Raw genomic sequence first — 20,795 nt, 5'->3', positions numbered from 1 at the left:
CTGAGATAAAACAACACCCTGGAAAGTAAGTAGATAGTAATAGTAGCTGATTTGCAGACAAAAAGAATTCCTTCAAAAGTGAAGGACAGTGAAAGCTCACACCTAACTGCTGTGACAACTGATAGATTTTATTCTTTTGCCTGGAGGGATGGTAGCTGTAATTCATTTCCCCACCTGCTAGTCAGAGTGAGCAGATTTCCACAGCATGAGAACTCAAGCATACATGCTGAGCCTGCTGAGGAAAATGAACAGTATCTCCACGCTGACAGCAGTGGCAAATGTCCTAGAGATGTATGTGTCCTAGATGTGATTGTTTTTTCTTTTTTAAACAAAATGTGCATATTTGAATGAACCTGCAGTATGAAGCTTAGACTACCAAATCCTTACAAAATGACGACATCCTCCACAAAGCATGCTTATTTGTAATGTCATCTAAACCCAATAATGATTCCACATTTCAGTTGTCAGTGGTGGAGGACTGAGTCGAAGTCTTCTGTGGGTGGCTAGGTATTATTAGTGATTTTCAGTCCTGGATTTCGGTCCATGGCAGCTGCTAACCCACTCTTAAAACACCATGGATTTGTTTAAATCTGTCCCAGCTTGGACCTTTACCAATTTTTGTCTGCCCAGAAGCTGTATGGTTCATAAATCTCCATCCCTGTAAATGTTACGATACAGCCCTATCCTGGTGGATTGCAAGGGAAGTAAGTGTAAGTGAAATATTCTCATGGTAAGATCTTTTTTTTTCAATTTTAATGGTTTTTTTTATGTGTCGTTTGTGAAGGTATTTTGCAGGGGCTTTACTTCTCTGCAGGCTTCCTTCTACCTGACAAGCTCTGTCTGTTGCCCAGGATAACACACACAGCAGCAGCTTGCAGGCAGCTGGGAAAATCCCAGTGCTGCTGGGCTGTGGCACAGGAGTGCTGTACCAAGGCCAGCGCCAGCAGTGGCCTGGGTGCCATGGGTGAAGCAGGGAGAGCTGCAGGGTCACAGAGAGCTCATTCAGCCCCAGCTCCAGCTCTGGCAAGTGCTGCCATGAAGGCACTGCTGGGCTTGGAGGGAGGTTTTGCTTTGTGAATGACTTAAAGGAGTGACAAAAGAAGCCAGGGAAAATTATTGATTCAATAGGGTTTCCATAAAATTCGATTTGCCCCCTAATGTTTTTTGGCTCCCTATCTCTAAAAACCTTACAGATCAATCAAGATACAGTTAGGAAATCTAATTTAGGGCCTACAGTAATAATGATGACCTTCCTCTATCCTGTTTTCTTTTTTTTTTTATATTGGACTTCTCTGGGAAAAAGAGTCCTGGCACAAACAAAGCATCTCTGTCTATTCCAGTGAAATTTTGCTTGATTTAGAACCAGATCTCCTCTCTCTCTCTCTTTTGTGAATGTCAGTTTTATTTCATTTCATGGTTTCATGTATCATTTTATTTTCATTCCTCCTCTAAGTAATACTCGAGGAAATGAGATGCCTGAAATAATCAAACAGTGAGAGTCAAGTATGCAAAAATTAAACTCGCTTAGGCACTTTAGCTAAGCTGACTGATCTTGGACATGGAAATTTTCACAGTTTGAATTCTGCTCAGGTCAGCAGCAAGCAAAGTTCATTATTTTCTGGTGATTGTTTTGTGGCCTATAGGATATAGATTGATGTTTTCTTCCTGTGGAATAGGCTTTATATCCCCTGCTCTCTGTAGGCTAGAAATGGGAGCTACATACAGCTGGACAGAAGGGGATTCCAGCTCCCCCATGAAATATTGAACAATTGCTTCCAGGCCTGGAAGGATTTCAGACTATCAGACCTTCAAATTGCTTCTGATATTGTGTATGAATAGAAAGTGTTGTAAGCCATTTTTAAGAAGTTTGAAATGCTAGGAAGGAGCTAGATTTCCTTTTCTATTCAACCAGCACAAGCTGTGAAAGACTGGCATAATCAATTGGGTCAGGTGAAGGAAAGACTGGCGTGCTCTGGCAGGGCCCAGCTCAGGACCTCAAGCTGTGCCATATTTCTGGACAGCACTGGCTGTGCCATATTTCTGGAAGAATCTTCATCCTTCTTTTCTCCCAGCTGAGGAAACACCCCTACCCACTTTCTTCTGTCTTTCTAGAATACCGTGTTATCTTAATGCAGGAAAGTACCATAACTTCCCTAGAATCCTAACCTTAGTTTTTTCCCCTAAAAAAAGCTAGTACTAATTTTGAACAATTTTCACTTAGCAAAAGCGCTAAAATGTTTTTCTTTCTTCCCAACAATTTTATTGATGTTAATCTTTTATTGCTAGGCATTGTATCTTCAGCTTTAACTTCTGGTGTGTGAATGTGGAGGCTGTTTGTTGGGGTTGTTGCCGTGTCACTCAGTGCCCGATTCCTTACAGTGACTGGGAGAGCATGGAGCAAGCACAGGGGAAGAACTGTGGGAAAATTTGGCTGACAAGCTGCACCATGCAGTCCATGAGGTCTTGAGCTGCATGTGACCGGGGCAGGGCTGGCAAATATAAGTAGAAACTGGGGAACAAGTGATGCTTGTGAGCAGCACAAGATGAAGAACACGTGAGAGCTGGCCTAAGGGTAGTGTCCACACAACAGGATTCAAAGGTAGATGTTGACAAGGCCAAAGCTAGAGGAACAACCATAGAAGTGTCAAGATCTGCTCTAAGGCAGAGCTGAGATGAAAGCCATATGGACACTCAGCTAGATATTTCTTGACATAGAAAACGTTCAAACAGCCATTCTGCTCTTTTCAGTTATTTTTCTTACTTTCTGAATTGGTCCTGGGGTACTCTGGTAAACGAGCTGTGCCCTTCTTCATCATTGGATACCAGGGTAAAATATGAGTCATGGATGCTGGAAACTATCCACCTTTCCCTGCCCACAAAGGAAGTGAGGGAAGCAGCACTCACAGACGGAGCAGCTGTGTAAGAACCCACAACATTCTAGAAATTATTTGCCACATGTGGTTTTGGCCCCTGCCAGAGATGTAAGCAACTTTGAAAGCACAGCAAAGGGAACTACAAAAAAGGGCTGTGATACTAAAAACTGTGATTTCATACTAAGCATTCTTCTTAGTCAGTGGGAGAAAAAGATTTCGTCTGCTAAGGTTGCAGCTAATTAAACTCGTCAATGTAATCTACTTGTTCTATGATAAACCCTGGATTGATTTACCACCTGTTATCTGTGACATTACACTTGTAAGCATTTAAAAGGAAGGCAAATTATTGGTATGCTGTGTTCATAAGAGGCATAACAAGAGAATGAAAATTCTGGTCCAGGCTTAGTGCCCTTTGCATACTATGTCAGACAAAGATTATATCATGTATTCAAGAAGATCTTCAAGAAAAACACCTTCATGCTCTCCCTGTGGGGCTGCCTCACAGGGATTCAGATACTACCATGTGTTTTGTAGCTCTCCAAAATTCTGTAGCTAGAATATATGTGTATTTCTCTCCTGACTGTCCTGATAAAAAACTTATTTTATCATTAGGGGAGTATATGACAATTTAATGGAAATGGCTAAAGGCTGTTAAAGCATGCAGTACCTGTAGGACTTGTTTAAAGTGTTTGGTATATCTGGCAGTCCACCAAGCTGATGAAAGCCCTTGATGTTTAGTGACAATCACAGTAAAGCACAGCTGAGTGGGTTGTCTTGGCTGAAATTCTTATTTTCCTACTCAATTTTTATGCCTTTTTATTGAAGTTAAATGCAGTGAACATGGAGTTTTATGCTCATTTAAGGTTTAATTATGAAGCCATGCTTTTGGCATCATAAAAAAAGTGATACACTTTTTTTAAAAAAAAAAAAATCTCTGGCTTTAAATCTTTGGCTTCTGGTATAAAAACAAATATGTGGTATTCCCCTTTTCCTCCTCTTTGAGGTTTTTGATCTCCTATGCTAGATACAAGCTCTGCAGGCACTGAGTTGTACTCTGATACCTGTAGTAAAAAAAAAAAAAAAAAAAAAAAATTGCAAATAAACTCCTTGGAGGCCACAGAGCCAATGGGATTTCAACTGAGAAGAATTCTAATCAAAATATGGATATCCTGAAGAGGCCAAGGAGGGCTCTCTGTGATTCAGGGACAGTGTCCTAGGTCATTCCCCTTGCAGCAATGCACCTGCATTGAAAAATAACTCCTACAGTACTTTAAAACTATCAGGCTACTTTAAAGGCAGCTGGAGTTTTTTCTCTCTAATGGAAATTAATTTAAGTGCATAGTTTGTTCAGCTGAAAAGAGGCAAACACCCAAACAAAATAAACAGCAAAAAAGGTCTGGAGGTCAAGGCCCTGGCACCAGGACTCATGAGATATCTTCACAGCAGCAGTCACCACCCCCAGCAGCCCACAGGGTGCCAGGTTTAGGAGGCTGGAAGGAGAATGGTGTTTCAGTCAGCAGTCTGGAAATCTTATAGAGGAGGTAGAAACAACACAAATGCTTTTATGAAAGAGAAGGCAGTGCCTGCAGGAGAAATATCTGAGGCTGAGAGACAGATCAAAGCTGTGGCTGAATAGATCAAATATCTCAAAAATAAATGTACGTGCATAGCAGGCTCCCTGGTTTGCCTGAGTGAAAGTCATTCTTTTGACAATCATTTCCTTGCATTTCAGATTAGCCAACAAAGCACGTGGTGCTCAGAATAGTGAGAGATGCCACCAGTAGAAACTGGGCACTCGCCATTGTCTACATCTCTATCTGTAAGCACCAGAATATAGCTCTGACAGCTCTAAAGCACAGCAGAGGATTGTGAGAGATCAGTGAGACAGAGGGATTGGCTGCAAGGTGGAGGAGGGTGGTGCTCACTTCAGGGAAGACTGGCTGATGCATATGGAGAATTCCATATTTTCTAAAAATCTCCTCAATGTCCCTCTAGCTGGGCACTCTGAACTGCTGATCAGTTTTCAAGGGCTGGGCTGAATTGCTCCTTGGCAAAATCCATTAGCCCCAGACAGAGCAGCAGAGTGGAAAATTCCCTCTGTCCTTGCTTCAGTGACAATTAGTATATAAAATGAAACAATTCTGATGAGATATTGGCTTTTCACCCCCTTGCTTCAGACAGTCTTGTAAGAACATCCAAAATCAAGATTATGTCTTCTGTGCTGCTTGGACATTGAACTGTAGCTTCCCAATGAATGTTCTCATTTGTGACCTGGGATCAGGCTGTACCTTCCTCTTATAATTTTGACCAGAATTTTTAACCTGAGCCCAAGAAATATTTCTCAGAGTATTATTGTGACTGCTGTGACTACTGCAATTAAAGACAAAGAGGAAAGACAGGAAAAGGACAGGAAAGGACAGAAAAAGGATGGGAAAAGAAAAGGGGAAATATTGTGAAATAGGTATGAGGAAAAGAGGTTTTGAATGAATGCTGTGGTACTATATCCTTAAGAAATTCCAAGACTAAGATGAGTGCAGCCAAATAGTTTATAAACAGTGATGGAGAGCTAAAGGTACAAAGTTGGAAAATAAATGTTGTAAAACGGTCATAGCCTACAATCTGCTCAGCCTGGAGTCTCCAGTGAGTTGCACAGGTCCTAAGACCTGTGGGATTCCCTATGTTCATAATTTCACCTCTCTACATGCAATAAAGGGAACCTTGCACTGGGATAGGATATACAGCTCTTATTATTAAAGGATCTTCAAAAGAGGGGATAAAAGGGACAGGGAAGAGTGACACAATATCTTCAAAGACTACTGAAAATGGCTTCCACTGAAAAATGTGAAATGCTCATTTTATTTACCTAAACATAGAGATGATTTACATTAGACCAGTATCCTCACATATATATATAATATACTTTATATTACAGGGCTGACCAATTTTGGAAGTTATGTCTCGAATGAGAAGCCAGATCAATATTAGAAACTAGGTCCTTTCTTGAAACTGAAGTTTATTAACCTGGAACATAGGCTGATAGGAGGTAATGAAAACCCTATTTTATTTTCCAAACCTTTCTGGAAAATATAGCTTAATTAAGGTATACTTTACAGTTCAGTTATACACATATTATTGGATTCACTGGACTTGGTGACATTTAACTCAATTGAATTTAATAAAAAGGAAGTTTAAAAAGGTGCCTTTTCAAGATTCTTTCAGTCCTATTTCTAATGAAAAACCCTTCGGGTTTTAAAAGATATATATCTATGTTTCTATGGAAATATCTGGACAAATGTGTCTGTGTCTGTTTGGGTCACATTTATCTGCACCACATACAAAAAAAATGTACTTTGTAGGAACTGTAGGTTTCCTTTAAGCTCATTGAACTATCTACAGCATGTCCTATCACATAATCCAGTATGGCATTGATCATTGGACGGGCTTTTTTCCAAAGTACCACTGTTTAAATCAGAACAACATAGGAAAAACATTTTTCTAATTGACCTGTGTTTCTTTTCGTCTTACTCAAAGACTGTTCACATATAAAATGACAGCTACCCCTGTCACTATCCCAGGGGAAAGATATTGCCTTTCAGCACTTCTTTTGCTGAGCCTTCCTACTATCCTTTGTATGGCTATTTGTGTTCAGCTGCTCTGCCTGTGCATCTCTCCCTCACTCTCTCTCTCCTTCCCCTCCCTTCCCCTCCCTCCCTCCCTCTCTCTGCCGTTGCTGAACTGCAGCTCCCACTGAAATTTGCACAATCAAAACCAGCTCTCATCTCAAACAGCAGTGAATCGCACCACCTGAAGAAGGAGAATAGCAAATTAAGCAGGGTATCCTCTATGCTTATACAGCATGTGGTACCAGTAACTCTCACAGGATGGATGGACCTGGGTTTATGTGAGACCCATTTAGCCTGAGGTCTGCTGCCTCTGATCTGAGAGCTGTCACGGGATTTTACAGGAGTATATGTATTTAGGGGATGGTTTTAAGAAGCTAATAGAGAGCTGCATCTGAAAGCTGGAAAAGGCTGCTGCTGCTGCTGCCACTGCTGCTGCTGCTGCAGTAGCTGGTGCAGCAGGATGAATGTGTAAAGGACAGCTGCCTGAGCCGTGCCGGTGAGCCTCCTGCCCTGCTCTGTCTTCATTAGCTGAAAGAATACAGAGGAAAACAGATGAACTAAGCAAGTGCCACACTGGCACACTGGATCTATCACTGTGTACCCTTCACTGTGGAAAATGGTCAACAAAGACATGAATGGATTTCCAGTCAAGAAGTGCTCAGCCTTTCAGTTTTTTAAAAAGAGGGTAAGATTTTCCTTTAATTCTTTCTTTTTCTTTTTTTTTTTTTCTTCCCTTTTACTATTGCTGCATTTCTTACTCAGCCAGAGCAGAGAGAAAGTCATTGAAGAAGGAAAGTGCTTTACATTGGTCTCCTACTTTATGGATCTCATGGCATGGGCAGTTCTACTGAACACCAAGGGTAATAGCAGTGTAGGTGAAGAGGAGCAGGGCAAGGGGACGAGGCTAGGGGCTCCAAAGGTATTACATCAGCACTCTTTACTGTGGAATGTGTATCTCTGTCACAGCTGACCCCAGGGCTTGACGCAATACAGGCAGCTATTCCGCCTGGGATAATGCACTCCAAAGCAGAGTGTAGCGATGTTGCAGCTTGTCCCTGACTCGCTCCTCCACATCCACCTAGGGTTATGACTCCTTCCACACCTTCCATTTACTTTCCTGAAGTGTAGCATTACCCTCATCCATTCATCATCTCACAAAGTAGGGGGAAAAAAATAGAACAAAGAAGCATTTGTAAGCTCAGGAAAATACTTCACAGTTTCTAATTTGCCTGTAATCATAATTCATGCAGGAGAAAAGAGTAAGACCGAGCTACACCTGGATTTGATTTTCTTTTATACTCTTTAACTTAGATATATCAGGATTTAGAAAATATTTGCTATGCATTTTATTCGATGTTTTCCTCAAAGAAATGCAGGTGTAACTCTATCTCATCGCTTTAGCTAATTCCTTTCTGTTTCTTTGACTCTTTTCTGTGACAATACTCTTTATTTAACTTGAGAAACAAAGTAATTTCCATGTGGCAGCAGGACAGGTATTCTGAATAAGTCTGGGTAGACTCAGATAACAGGAGCAAAGCATCAGAAAGAGATTGTTAGCAGGGACTACACTATGGAAAGGATTTCCTGAGTGATTAAAACGACAACCCTCTCTTTAAACAGACTGGAGTAGGAGCAGATAAGCTGCTCCATTCACTCATTAGTTCATTCATTCATTCATCCCCATTCATTCTCTCTCCCTCCATTATGCCAAGAATATGGTCAGTCCTTTTAACCCTTGAGGCAAAAAAAAAAATGAAGCCTACACCAGTAACTAATTTGTAAGCTAGGGTCAAACCCTTTCAGGCACCAAGATGCCACATTTAAGGGCAGATGTAGAAAATACTAGCTGGGTCACTCAGAGAAAAAAATGCAGTGTTAGCTAACAATTGTTGTTTCCAAGGCAGTTTGTAGAAGCCTCAGACTGATAACTCAAGCAGCATATAAATTCAGCCAATAAAAATGGTTCTCATCCCAACATGCTTCTCATTTAAGTACATTACTATTGGCACATGTATGTCTGATACTCAGCTTACCAGCAAGGTTATCTGTTGGGTTTTTTTTTTGAACTGCTTGAAGGTTTTAATATAATTATATTATTAAAGAGGAAAGTAACTGTCTTGCAATTCCTGTATAAGGTTCCTGCATTGGCAACTGTCTTCTATCTGTTTAGAGCCACTGAGAAGTTATCACTGGAAACCTCTACTTAATTTTGTTCTATAAGAAAGGAAAATTGTGATTAGTGGGTTTTTTCAGACCTACACTGATAATCAGTGAATTTACAGTTGAAAGAGATTGTTAATTGTAGTCATAATTGAAGAAACTGTCACACTGATACAGTCCTGGACAGTGGAACAGGACAAATAGCTGCCTTTGTTTTCTGAAGGTTTTCATTTTAACAGACGTTGCCTTTTTGCTATTGTGATGAAGATAGATGAAATCAGTAAAAGCAGTTTAGAGACACAAAGAAGGGAATTCTCTCCCTATACTTTTCTGTCAATAGATATATGTATTCATTGATGTTTCTCCTACCCCTCTTACCTTCCTCGCAGAAAATCCCCATTGTTCAGTGCCAGTGTTTGAAACATACACAAACAAAAATAGTTACATGCTCATAACATGTTGCTGCCTCCCAGAAATATGCATTTTCTGGACTGGTGATGTGTCACATGTTAACTACTGGGAGAACAGGGAGAGATGGTTCAAGAGTTGATTTGGTCTCCTGATCTGGGCAGTCTGGCTGAACAACCACCAGAATCCTGCATGTACAGAAGCACACTTGCGAGGTTTCTTGGTCTGAGTGTAGTGAGTGGTAGAGCTGTTTGACAGTTTGCATCCTCACAGCACCAGTGCTCCATAACCAGCAACCCAGTGAGCGCATCCTCCACCCAGAGTGGGAGGCAGGTCTTGCACTGCGGAGCCCAGCAGTCCTGGCTGCTGGGTGAGGTACTGCTATCCCTCTTTTCTGACACATGCCTGACACCCAGAGAAGGTGATTTGTTATCTGGATACTGAGCAGGCTTCTCCCAGACCACCAGCAGGGTCTATGATGAAACAAGGGATGGGGCTCCGATCTCTCCAGTTTGCAATCACTGCGTCTCTCTCCTCAAAAGCACACATTTCTAGTAGAGGTGCTTTCCAAGTCTAATTCTAGAAAATCCAAATCAATGTAGAGTAAAACACACTAAATTTTGGGAAATGCTGCAATTTTTTCAACTCAGATTTTTTTTTTTTTTGGAAGAAAGTGCCAGATGTATCTTCATTGTTATCATTTCCCATTGAGCCTTATGCTCTCATTAAATTGCAACCCTGTTTGTTGCTGTGTTCAAGAGTGAAGAAAGGACTGGCAGAGCTCTGTGGATTTAGACCAGGCTGAAAGTGCATTCAAACATTGACTTGAATTTGAGGAGCCGATTTTTTTTAAGCCTGGCTTATTCTCTGATGACAAAGTACTGACCCTCTGGGATGCTGCCTGCTGTGTCAGATGATTCAGGGTATGGGCTAATCATATCCAGAGGTCAGAGAACGGGAAGGAAAGGCTGAAATTAAAGGGCAGCACATTTCATTAAAATAAAAGAGGAAATAGAAACTATTTGTTTTGCAGAACAGACTGTAGCACTCACTTCTGGCAGGGTTAGAGCAACAAAATGGGGAATTCATCCACTTAAAATGGGTGCAGCTTGGAGAAAACCAATGGATTTACAATACCTATCTTTTTTTCATTGCAAGAGGTGTAACAAGTAATTGTGCCTAGAATCAGAAGTTTTAATGGCTAAATATTGGGTTTTAATTAAAGACTACACAAATCTAAGAAGAGAAGGGGAGAGAAGAAAATGGACCATGTATAGGTACAAGGGGGAAATCTGAAGTTAATCCAATGAAGATAAATTATAAACATCATTGTTTAAATAATATTGGGCCATGGCATAAAAGGGTTACCTCCTGACAAGGTTGGGAGGTTAAAAGGCATTGTCATCTGACAGCACACAATTACCTTCATTTTGGCTACCATCCTTTTCCTTGTCCACTGACATTGCATACTGGATACTGATATAAATAGCCCATTAAAGAGCTTTGGCTATAAATGGCTGGAAAATCTCTTATTTTCATATACCAGCAGCAGTTGGACCTTCCCCAAGTTAAATAAAAATGGTTTGTTAATTGGCAGAAGTCACATCCCTCTGTTGCAAGGGGCTTGCAGGTCTCATCCTTCAGAGCTGTGCAGGATTGCCCACACAGAAGGATGCTCCCAATTCAAAATATCATTGAATGTGGAAAACCTACAAATATTCTATTCCTCTTTGGCCAATGGGATATCCCAGGGCAGAGGAGCCTTTCATTTTCACCTGCTGCCATCCCTGCCAGACGTTTTTTGGCAAGTGGATGTTTGTGGTACTTGCACTGCCTCTTCTGTTGCATTGGCCTACCTTATGAAGATTTTGGATAGTATTTTACAATATACAAGCTCCTTCATATCAAAATAACATGCCATGCCATATATCACAACACAAACCAACATGGTTAAACCAGGTGAGTGATGATGGATTGTCCCTGCCACTTAAATACTGTACTTGTGATATGGTAACCTCAGTGAATATGGAAATTCATTATCCTCTTAGGTCTGGACCAAGACCAAATACAAATTTATTCAGAATGTGAAGAAGATAAATGACTGATAAATGGGAAAAGAAATAGCTGTCTTCCATTAAAGGAAAAAAAAAAAAGAAACAGGGCATGTCTTAGAGAAGAAGTTTCTTGCAGGGATTAAGGATTTGCTAGTCTGAAACCTGATAAGAAAAAGAATATCCATAATCCTTTTTCACTGAGAAAATTTACATTAATTAGCAATTTAGGTCAAGCCAAAGTGAATGCGCAAGAATGAAGAGAAAATAGCAACCTTTGTTTCTATGCAGTTTTTCAAACAAGCAGTTTGTGGAAGCCATGTCCTTCTCCTTTCTATGTTGATATTTTATGGCACTACATACCAGCAGCTTTCTCCATATATGAGCTGAAAAGACTAGCCTGTAAACATCATGCATGAAGATGACAGCTCAGGCCGCATTAGAGCTCAAGGCAATACATGGCTGAGGAGACTGCAGAATTACCTGAATGCCATTTTTAGGACTACACTAATTTTGTGATACAGAAAGCCCTTTAATGCAGTAGTTCCAGCTGAGTTCCTACAGATTATAATCCCTCTGGTAGATTGTGCTGTGGGGGGATTGCTCTCTGCTCTGCCACTTTTACAAGTCCAGAAATTAATTTAAGGTCTGGAGATACATTTTATTTAGGGTAACTGGGAGCTTACCTAGGAGAAAATGAGGGACAAGATGTCTATAGCATGGGAAAATCTCAGCTTTATATGGGATGACTGATTATACTGCTGCTTTTCTTTGCTGCTTGGGCCAATGTCACAAAAGTACATACATTTTAAAGCTGATTTCCAGAGACAAAGATCCTGGGTAACTGCAAGTAAGGCGAAGACTTGCAGCAGAGAATTTTTTTCCATCTCACTTGTTCTGTGTAAAGAGGTGCTGAGCATCTGCGGCTCTTCTTAGCATTAGCCAAAGCTGTAGGCACTCAGCCTTGCCCACCACAGCCCCAAAAGTCTTCATCAGTCTCTAATGATGAAGCATTGCAGACCACAACTACGATGGGGCTTTAAGGTAACTGAGATGAAGGTGGCCCTATATCTCTATCAGGCTTCAAACCTGCTGCAAACGGTCATTGAGCTGACTGATAGTTTCCTCATCTTCTGCCTATCAACTGTTTCCTGAAAAAGCCTATTAAGTAAACACATGGGATGAAATATGAAAATAAGTGAGAAACCGTGTAAGGCCCCAGTACAGATTTTCCATTAAAAAAACTTTGTTTTGTTCTGTCTTCACATTAAACCAAGATGAGCTTTGGGTTAGGTTCATCGCTAATATTTTGGTTTTCAGCTAGCATGCATGAAAAGATTTATGAGACAAAACTGGCAACATCTAGGCAAGAAAGTATCTATGAGTCCCTTGTTCAAAACTAAAATACGAAAGTGTTGTTAAAACTGAAATATAATAGCTTGGAATTAAATGAATAAAAGGAAAAAGGAATAATAAAGAATAGAGGAAGGACAACAGAATGAGAGAAAAGGAAAGAAAGAAAAAAGATCAAGAGAAAGGAAAGTCTTCTTATTTTTTATTCCTTTCTCCTTCCTCTAACTTCTTCAATTCTCTTTCATAAAAAAATGTAATACTAGAAAGCACATCCATATTCCTTAATTCTTGATCTTTCCTAAACACATCTCGTAATTCCTACCACAGATTTGTCAAGCTAATGCTTGAAGCTTCCCAGTTCTCTTCCAGTTTTGGAAAAATCCCTCTGCTTGAAAATTTAGAAATCCTCCTTTCATTTTCAGCCTAGTTTTACACATGACCAATTTATTCCCATTTACTCTTTTACTAACACAAAGCAATATCTTATACAGATCATGCCCTTCCCTCATATATACAACCACTGGTGTATTTATAGAGAGCAGTCATTTCTTCTTTCAGCTGTATTTGTCTAGACTAAAGAAGAAAACTTCCTTTAGACACTTCCTTTAGGGTAGACTTTCCATTGCCTAGTAACTCCAGCAGACAGAGTCAGCTGTCATATTTGCTGGCCAAGAGATCTCTTTGGGGTTACCAAAGCATCCATATAGTCCTCTTTCAAGGTTCTTTCTCATGGACTCTGCTACACATTTCTAACCTCCACCCCACTCTCCTCTCCTACTCTAGTCCTCTTTTACTAAGCAAATCTATGTGTCACTGGCAAATTTTCTGAGCTCAAGCCTAGATTCTTTATCAAACCCATCTCCAGTAGTAACATTCCTCTTGAGAGCACACTTTTTGCTTACTCCTTTTTCTCATGATTATATTTGTAAGACTATTCTTATTCTCCATTTTAACTTCTTCCCCCTGTGTTACCTCTGTGTTACTGAGTTACCAAAGACCATACGGATTAGATTATCCACATTTGCCTCATCAAAGGAAGACATCAGGCAAGTTTGGCATATTGGTAAATGCATGTTGCATGTTATCTCATTTTCTACTGAACTCTTTGAAATTTGTTCTCCCTTCAGATGTGATAGTTTTGTTTCTGTTCACATAGTCCCATAAGTTCTTTTCTTCTATGCTGTACATCACTGTCCTCCTGGAAAACTCAGAGCACAGAATTAATCTGAAGATTTATTTTTTATTTCACCTCTTTCTGAGAAATTGACTTTATTTTTTTAAATTTCAGATTCTGATTGGATTTTTCCAAGCATGCTCTCAGCCATTTTAGCACTTTCAGGTTCTCATTATCCACCATCACTAAAATCAAATAGCAATGGGGGGAGGTTCCTTTGGGAGCCTGCTCTGGCTCATTCCTTTCAAGATCAGATTAGATATTGCTTGAGCCTGAAGAGTGCTTTGGTCTGCCTTCATTACATGCCTTCAGAGCTGAGCATGGCTTCTGTTTGGGGAAGGGCCAGCTGTGAGATCTCCCAGTCTTCTGCCAAGTGCATATTAACAGTGTTTTAAATGCCACAGAGCGTGGAGTCAAATTTTTAGAGCAATTCTATCCCAGACACAATGTTGTCACTGCTATCGTAACTCAGCTCAGCAGCCTCAGTATCATTTACCCTTAGTCTAAACATCCAAATTGTCTGAAAAACTTTGTGATGCAAGAAAATGTCAGCAAGAAGAACAGCACAGAGGGTTTTGGACACCCTTAGCTGTGTGGTAACTGGTGGTGCAAACTGAGATACTAAGAAAGCAGACAGCTGTGTCTGCCGAAAAATCAATGTGGTTCCTCTGCCAAATGGGAAGATTGATAAATATGATCTGCAGGGACTGGGGAGGACTATGAGTTTGGAGCAACTCTGTGTATATGTTACCCTATCTGCTAATTAAAAACGTGGCTTTGATGAGGGTTACAGGCTCAGGGGAGGTCAAGGGTTGTGTCCATAGAGAAAGGAATCAGAGGATTGAAAGCAAGGGGAAAGCTTATATCTTTCTAAGAAATTGGCTGACGTAAAGAAGAAGAAAACAGGAGGACAGGAAACATCTTTGCAGAAAAACATGTAAATGGAGATGCTAAAGCAGTGGAAAACCAAGCAAAACCTAAACTCATGAAACAGTGTTGTAAAATCAAATCAATAACACAGAATGGGGTTTTTTCTAAAGAGCATGTTATCACAAAATAATTGCTAGTGGTTGTTATTTACAACAGTTGCTTTTATAGCAAGATGATTAAATATAGGGAATAAGAAAACAATAGCTCCAAAAGCAATAAATCTTAATGTTTATTGAAGACTGCACTGAAGAGATTTCCAGATCAGCTCACAAGCAATTAACCAAGACTCAAAATATCCTTACAAGGTAGAATAATCATACCCATTTCACAGATAAGTGCACAACGAGAAAATAGGTAACTCAGTCAGTTAGACAAATTCATATACAAGGCAGTACTTATTCTTTTTTTCCTGACCCTTACTCTAAGTTTCCACCAATAAAATAAAAATTTCCTTTTCTTGAAAGAGAAGCAGCATACATCTGCTTGGGTTTGTTTGGCTGAAGTTTATGCAGGCATTTTAAGCAGCTTAAAAGCAGAAGCAACAAAATAATTTTTTTCAAGTGGTCAGAAATATAATACAGTCTTGCTGACATGGCAGTGGCATCAGAAGATGCTAGATACTGTATTAAGTCAAAAAGCTATTATTTCCAGTCTACTCAGCTCATTAAAATATTGCAAAAGGAAAAAGCATCATAAATTGAGATTCTGCCTGCCCTGCAATGTCAAGAGTGCCAAGGGGCATGTTTGTTTTATAAGTGTCTTCCAGCGTGACCGAGCTTGTTCCCATACTGTGGCGCATCAGGAAATGGCAGAAGAGGTGACAGCCTGAGACTGGAGCCTGCTGTGCTCCATAATCCAGCACTTATTTCACTGCTTTTGTGTCTCCCACAAGCAAAGCCCAATAACCAAGTTTCTACACAACATCAGTAGCACGGATGGTGAGCCGTGCAAGGCACGTGGACAGTCTCTTTTTGCTGTAGGTGTGCACAGACGTTGGTTTGGTGTCCACCACCAGCAGCAGCAAACCATTTAATGTCCCAGCTCCAGTGAAGGAGGAACTGTGTGTACAGTCAGATGCTGCAGCTCAGTAGTCAAGTGGCTGCTTTTTCAGATGCCAACAACCTGTCTGCTTGTGCTCTTCAGGGCCACACACATATTTGTACACTGTGCAAATCATGCCATGGGTGTTCAGCTGTCTTCTGAAAAGATCCACAGGACTACACATGGTAAAAATCCCTGTCAGTCAGGCAGTACACATTAGGACTTTTCTGAAAACAGTCAATATTCAAAAGGAGGAGTGGGAACACGCATCCACTGCCCCACTGCCAGCTGACTACAGGTGTGATATGGGGATGGAGCATGACCCTGGGCTCCTATTCTGGAAAGGCTCCATTCGCACCTACCCACATCAGCACTCTTTCAGCATCCCTGTGGGCTGGGACCTTTTCAGAAGGTATTTTTAAGGAGCTACCTTGCACCAGTACTGGGTGCTAAAAGAGTATACAGGAAAACAAACTCATTGCAACTCAGACTCCTGTGTAACATTTGACCCTGGGAATTTACCTCAGCTATTCTAAGAAGCATCATTTGGCCAGCTGTCTAGATTGTAAGCTCTTCAGGGTAGAGAAAAAGACTGACAGCACCTAAATAGTTCAGGTTCAAATCTCAGTTGAGACTTCATGGACACAAATAAGATAATCAAAGTCACTGGCTAATGTTGCCATCAAAATTATTTTTATATGACTGTTTGGGGAAGAGTTGGGGGTTTCCATACTTATAGATGGGAAATACATATTTTATTTTATTTTGTGCTCTGTTTTTATTAGACATTTGTCTTGCTTCAGTCAGTTCATCTGCTTTTTACTGGGGCTGTGAAAAGTTTTCAAGTATGTAGCAGAAATAAGTGAAAAAGGTTATTAAGAAAAATGCTGAACTGTAGGTCAATACAAATTTAGATGTATTGCAAAAATTTACCCAAGAATAGGTCCATAAAATGGCTTGAAATTCTTTCCATGCTAATTAATTAAGATTAGTGAAAAAAATATACAGTTCTTTCAGTATCTTTTTGTTTTCGGAAAAGATCCCTGCATTATTCTAATGAAAGACTGTTAAGCTTTAATGGCCTAAACTGTAGGTAGGTTGGAATTTGAATAATGATAATTTATTTCTAGCTTTAAAATTAATGACATTTTGAAGCACATTGACATTGTTTGACACACTCTGATTCATGCAAAACTTTGGATCCCACATTCCTTAATGGTCAGCTCAAAGGAGGGCTCCTAGCAAGGAGAGCCATTGTAACATCAACTTTTCTGGCTGGAGTGTTGGACTAAACCTCTATGCTATGGGAACAAAGTGACTGTGGGAATCCTCTGTGTAAAACCTTTCTGACTGTTAGGCTGAGATACAAAGAATAACTGTAAGAAAACTCATGTGAAGAGAAGATAAGGGAAGGTAATGTTAAAGGAGGACAGCCCGTGAAATACAAACCAAAGCAACCTTTAGGTCTGTAGTGTGACCTTTTCTTCTTATGCCAACAGACTGGAGGTGTGATTAAAACCACAGCTGCTGTGCCTCCAGGTTTTGTGTCCAGTATGCATCCTGGCTCCATGTCATCTCTTCTGCTCCATGGACACCCTAACCCTTTATACAGTGATATCACTGACTTCAGACTGATTTCTTGTTCATCTCTGGTAAACTGGTAGACAAAGTTAATTAATAACCAAGCCTTTTTATTTAGCTGACTTTTATTTATAGTAGGATGGTCTTGAACTCCAGGAAAAAAAAAAAACAAACAAACAAAAAAAAAAAAAACTTAAATGCTGCTTCATGCTTAGCAGCTCTGTAGATGGGCATCCTAAAGCTGCAGCCATCATCCAGGGGTATCTTTAACACTACCAAGACCTTTAGAGAGATGGAGAGTCAAGAAGAAGCACAGTCAGCAGGATGGAATTTAGAGTGTCTCTTCATTATCTTTGCCCTGAAACTTCTCTTTTAGTTCCTGCATTTCAGTTTGACAATGTCTCCCCAATGCCTAACATCAGGAGTTATGATGCATGTGGTGGAGATGGGAGATGAATATTTTTGATAAGGAGATTGTGAGATTTGATTCACCCTGTCAGAAAGTAGCATTCATTAGTGTCCATTCTTTCCTAAGCCTATGGTGTCCATGCATGCACCTTCCATCAGCTCCCTGTGAGAGGAAGAGGTCGCATTTCAGATTCAAAAGTTCCTTTATTTTTTATGTCTCTTCTTTTGTGCTGCCTTTTTGCTTTTTTTTTTTTTTTTTTTTTTTTGTACAGTGATAAGAGAGCAAAGGTGACTGCTCTGGGATAGCTTGCTTGGACTAAATAAATTATTTCTTTCTCTATTTAAGATTAATTAAGAAATGTTGAAGGGAAAAAAGGTCAGAGCTACTCTGGGATTGTTCATTCCATTCCCCAATTATTCCATATATACTAAGCCTGAAAGAGCTGTAATTAGATATGAGACAAGCCTCATGAGGTTCTCTTTCTGTGCAGTTCCAAGCACACTGGCAGTCATCCAGAAGTTAAATATGTAAATAAATCATCTTCTTTTCAACAAATTTCTTCTGTTCATCATACTTCTCCCTTTTTTCTCTCCAAGGGCTAACCAGCCTGGACCTTTCCCATATAGCAGCCTGCATACTGAATAGGCCCATACAGAGCTGAATGGAAAGATTGCTGCTTCTCCATAGCAAGTTGCTAGAGAGTCCAGCCTAGCAGAGTGCTTTATGAAGCTCTTGGAGTAACTTGTGTGAGCCTTGGAAAACTCCAGCAGCTTCTGCACCCAAATATCTTTGCACATTTGTGTGTTGATAGGGGATCCAGACAACCTCACTGGGTTTCTCCAGTGTAGGTGTGCCACCTAAAAATTGGTTCACTTACCCTAGCAGGTGAATCAAAAGCTGGTCTGCCACATGCCCAGATGCTCTGCCAATGAGAGAAATTATTTGCAAGGATGGAAAGGAGCTGAGATTGGTGCATTTGCTGCTTTTCCAAATGTTGTCTTTAGTGAAGAAGTTACCAGCCAAGTCCACAATGCTAGGCTGTCATCTGATTTCCCTTATTTCATGGTCATAATATTAGGAAAACTATTCAGTCCATTTAAAAACTTATCTGTCTCAGGTATTATCTCCTTCTACTTGCCTTCTTCAATTTCTGTTTGCTTTCTCCATTTCACTTATTCTCTGACACAATAATTTATATTGGTGACTAGCAGTCCTGTAAAAGGATTTGCACACCAAATTGAAACCATGTAATTAGCCTACCTGCAAGGTACTTTTAATATTTTCTCAGATGTCATAATTATTTAACCTGTTTGGCATTGAACCCTCAAAAAATGTTGGCATTCTCAGAGGAAAAATGTGTTAGCTTTCAGTAGCTTTTGCCTGAAATAACTTCAGAATATTTATTTTTTATTTGTAAGAGTTAAGCAAAAGAAAATCCACACATAAAAAGGCACATGGAATAAGAGACTCAAGACAAGCTGCCTCAGTCACAGTCTTCCCAAAACCAGCAACCTACACATGTGGGAGACTCCAACCCACAAGCAGATAAGTCAGCATTGGTGACTTACACTTCAGCTCGTGTTTCTAAAACAAAGCTCTTTATTGTCGTCATCTTGTAAATAAAGTGAAGACCACAAGGAATAAATGCTGGGTAATATATTTCTTGTGTGTGTGAGTGTGCCCCTGGAAAAATACTAAGCTAAGAAAGGAAATAATGTAAACGGCAGAAAGAAAGCCTCCCTTGTTTCATACTTCTTGAGTGTGTCTGGTTTGCATCTGTTACTATGTTTTTCACTTAAGAGCACTTATTTCTTTAATACATATGAATGACTGGTTTTGACTGGCAGTTTGAAAATGTGGTTTTGCTCTGATTAACTGTACTTTTTGTCTGTACTTAGCCCCTTTTTAAAACCATACTTCTCAAGCTATTTTAAAGCAGGAGCAAAAACAACACATGGAACAATTTATTGAAATGCCAGGCAGGTTTGACAGGTGCAGGAGAAATTGCTTAGTTTCACAAATTGAAACAGCTGCAGTTTTATAGGTGATGAAATTGCATTGGGACGGGGTTTCAGATTTGTTAGTTCATCTTGTGTTTGCTGTTTTGTTTTTGAAGCATTGAGTCATTTACCCCTCTCCAAGGAGGATTCATAAGATCTATTTCTCAAATGGAGGAGGCATCTAGTCACCACAGAGTGATGGGAAGCTTGGTGAAATTCAAGCAGATTTCAGAGTAGATTAAAATGCAACTAGAAAATAATAGTTTTCTCCTCATGGGATTATAAATAAATGTTGCTGACCGCTTTTGGAGCAGGAAATGCTATAAACATTTGGTCCATCTTTCAGATAGCCTGAGCTAAGATTTTATTACATATCTCTAAAGAATATCATGCACAGAAAATTTTGAATCATTAATCAACAAATTTTAACCTCAAAAGAGTCTCTTGTATCAAGGAGGTTTGTTTTCAGTCTGTGCAATTGCTAGACAACGATGTATGTTTTATTTTCAAATTATTCAGGACCATATGTTCTCCTACAGTGACTGAGTATGCATCATGTGGTCTGTTTTCCATAAGTTCATTTTATCATACTAGTGGGGAAAAAATTAGTGATGAAAATCAGTGAATGATCTTATAAGAATTGGTCACATTTGGCAATGAATTAATTCATCAAAACACTTAAATGCTTTTCCTAGATTAAACCCCCATTGATGATGGTGTTTTAAGTCATAAGTTCTTGTAAGGTTCAGAATAAAATAATCTTTTAGATCCTGATGGAAATTTATTGGTGTTTTGCACACTGCATCTCAGCTGGGATGTTATTTAGAAATGGCTAATTTGAGTGCTGTGGAATTTCTGTTTCTTCTCAAACACTTTTCTTTGCAAAGGCAAATTGGTCACTAGAAAAAGCCAGGAAAAGAAGTGGCGGATATTTTCCTGAAAGATATGCTTCTGAGCAAACACTTTGCATGGGACTTCAAGCAACCTAGTCAAGTGGAAGGTGTCCCTGCCCATGGCAGAGGGCTGAGAACTAGAGGATCTTTAAAGTTTGTTCCAACCCAAACCTATTCAATGATTCTATTATCAATATTTCCTTTGACTTGGAACAGAAAAGCAGAGACATTTGCTTTGTCTGTGTTACCCAGTCTGATAGATGACAGGACCACCCCAGAGCGCTCAAGTGGGGCTTGAC

At 39.9% G+C, this 20,795-nt stretch overlaps 1 protein-coding gene across 1 annotated transcript in view; it reads left to right on the top strand.

Annotated features, from left to right (window-relative positions):
- Nucleotides 1–6,745: 6,745 nt before the first annotated feature.
- SGK1 (serum/glucocorticoid regulated kinase 1) overlaps nt 6,746–20,795 on the top strand; it is a 69,734-nt gene continuing 55,684 nt past the window's right edge. The window contains exon 1 of the mRNA XM_068184529.1: nt 6,746–7,181. Within this exon, the coding sequence (XP_068040630.1) occupies nt 7,113–7,181 (69 nt within the window). The 5' untranslated portion in view covers nt 6,746–7,112. The remainder of the gene's footprint in view (nt 7,182–20,795) is intronic.

Source organism: Anomalospiza imberbis, chromosome 3 (genome assembly GCF_031753505.1).
Source record: "Anomalospiza imberbis isolate Cuckoo-Finch-1a 21T00152 chromosome 3, ASM3175350v1, whole genome shotgun sequence".
In the NCBI taxonomy this organism is placed as follows: domain Eukaryota; kingdom Metazoa; phylum Chordata; class Aves; order Passeriformes; family Viduidae; genus Anomalospiza; species Anomalospiza imberbis.
This window is presented reverse-complemented; position numbering and strand designations above follow the sequence as displayed.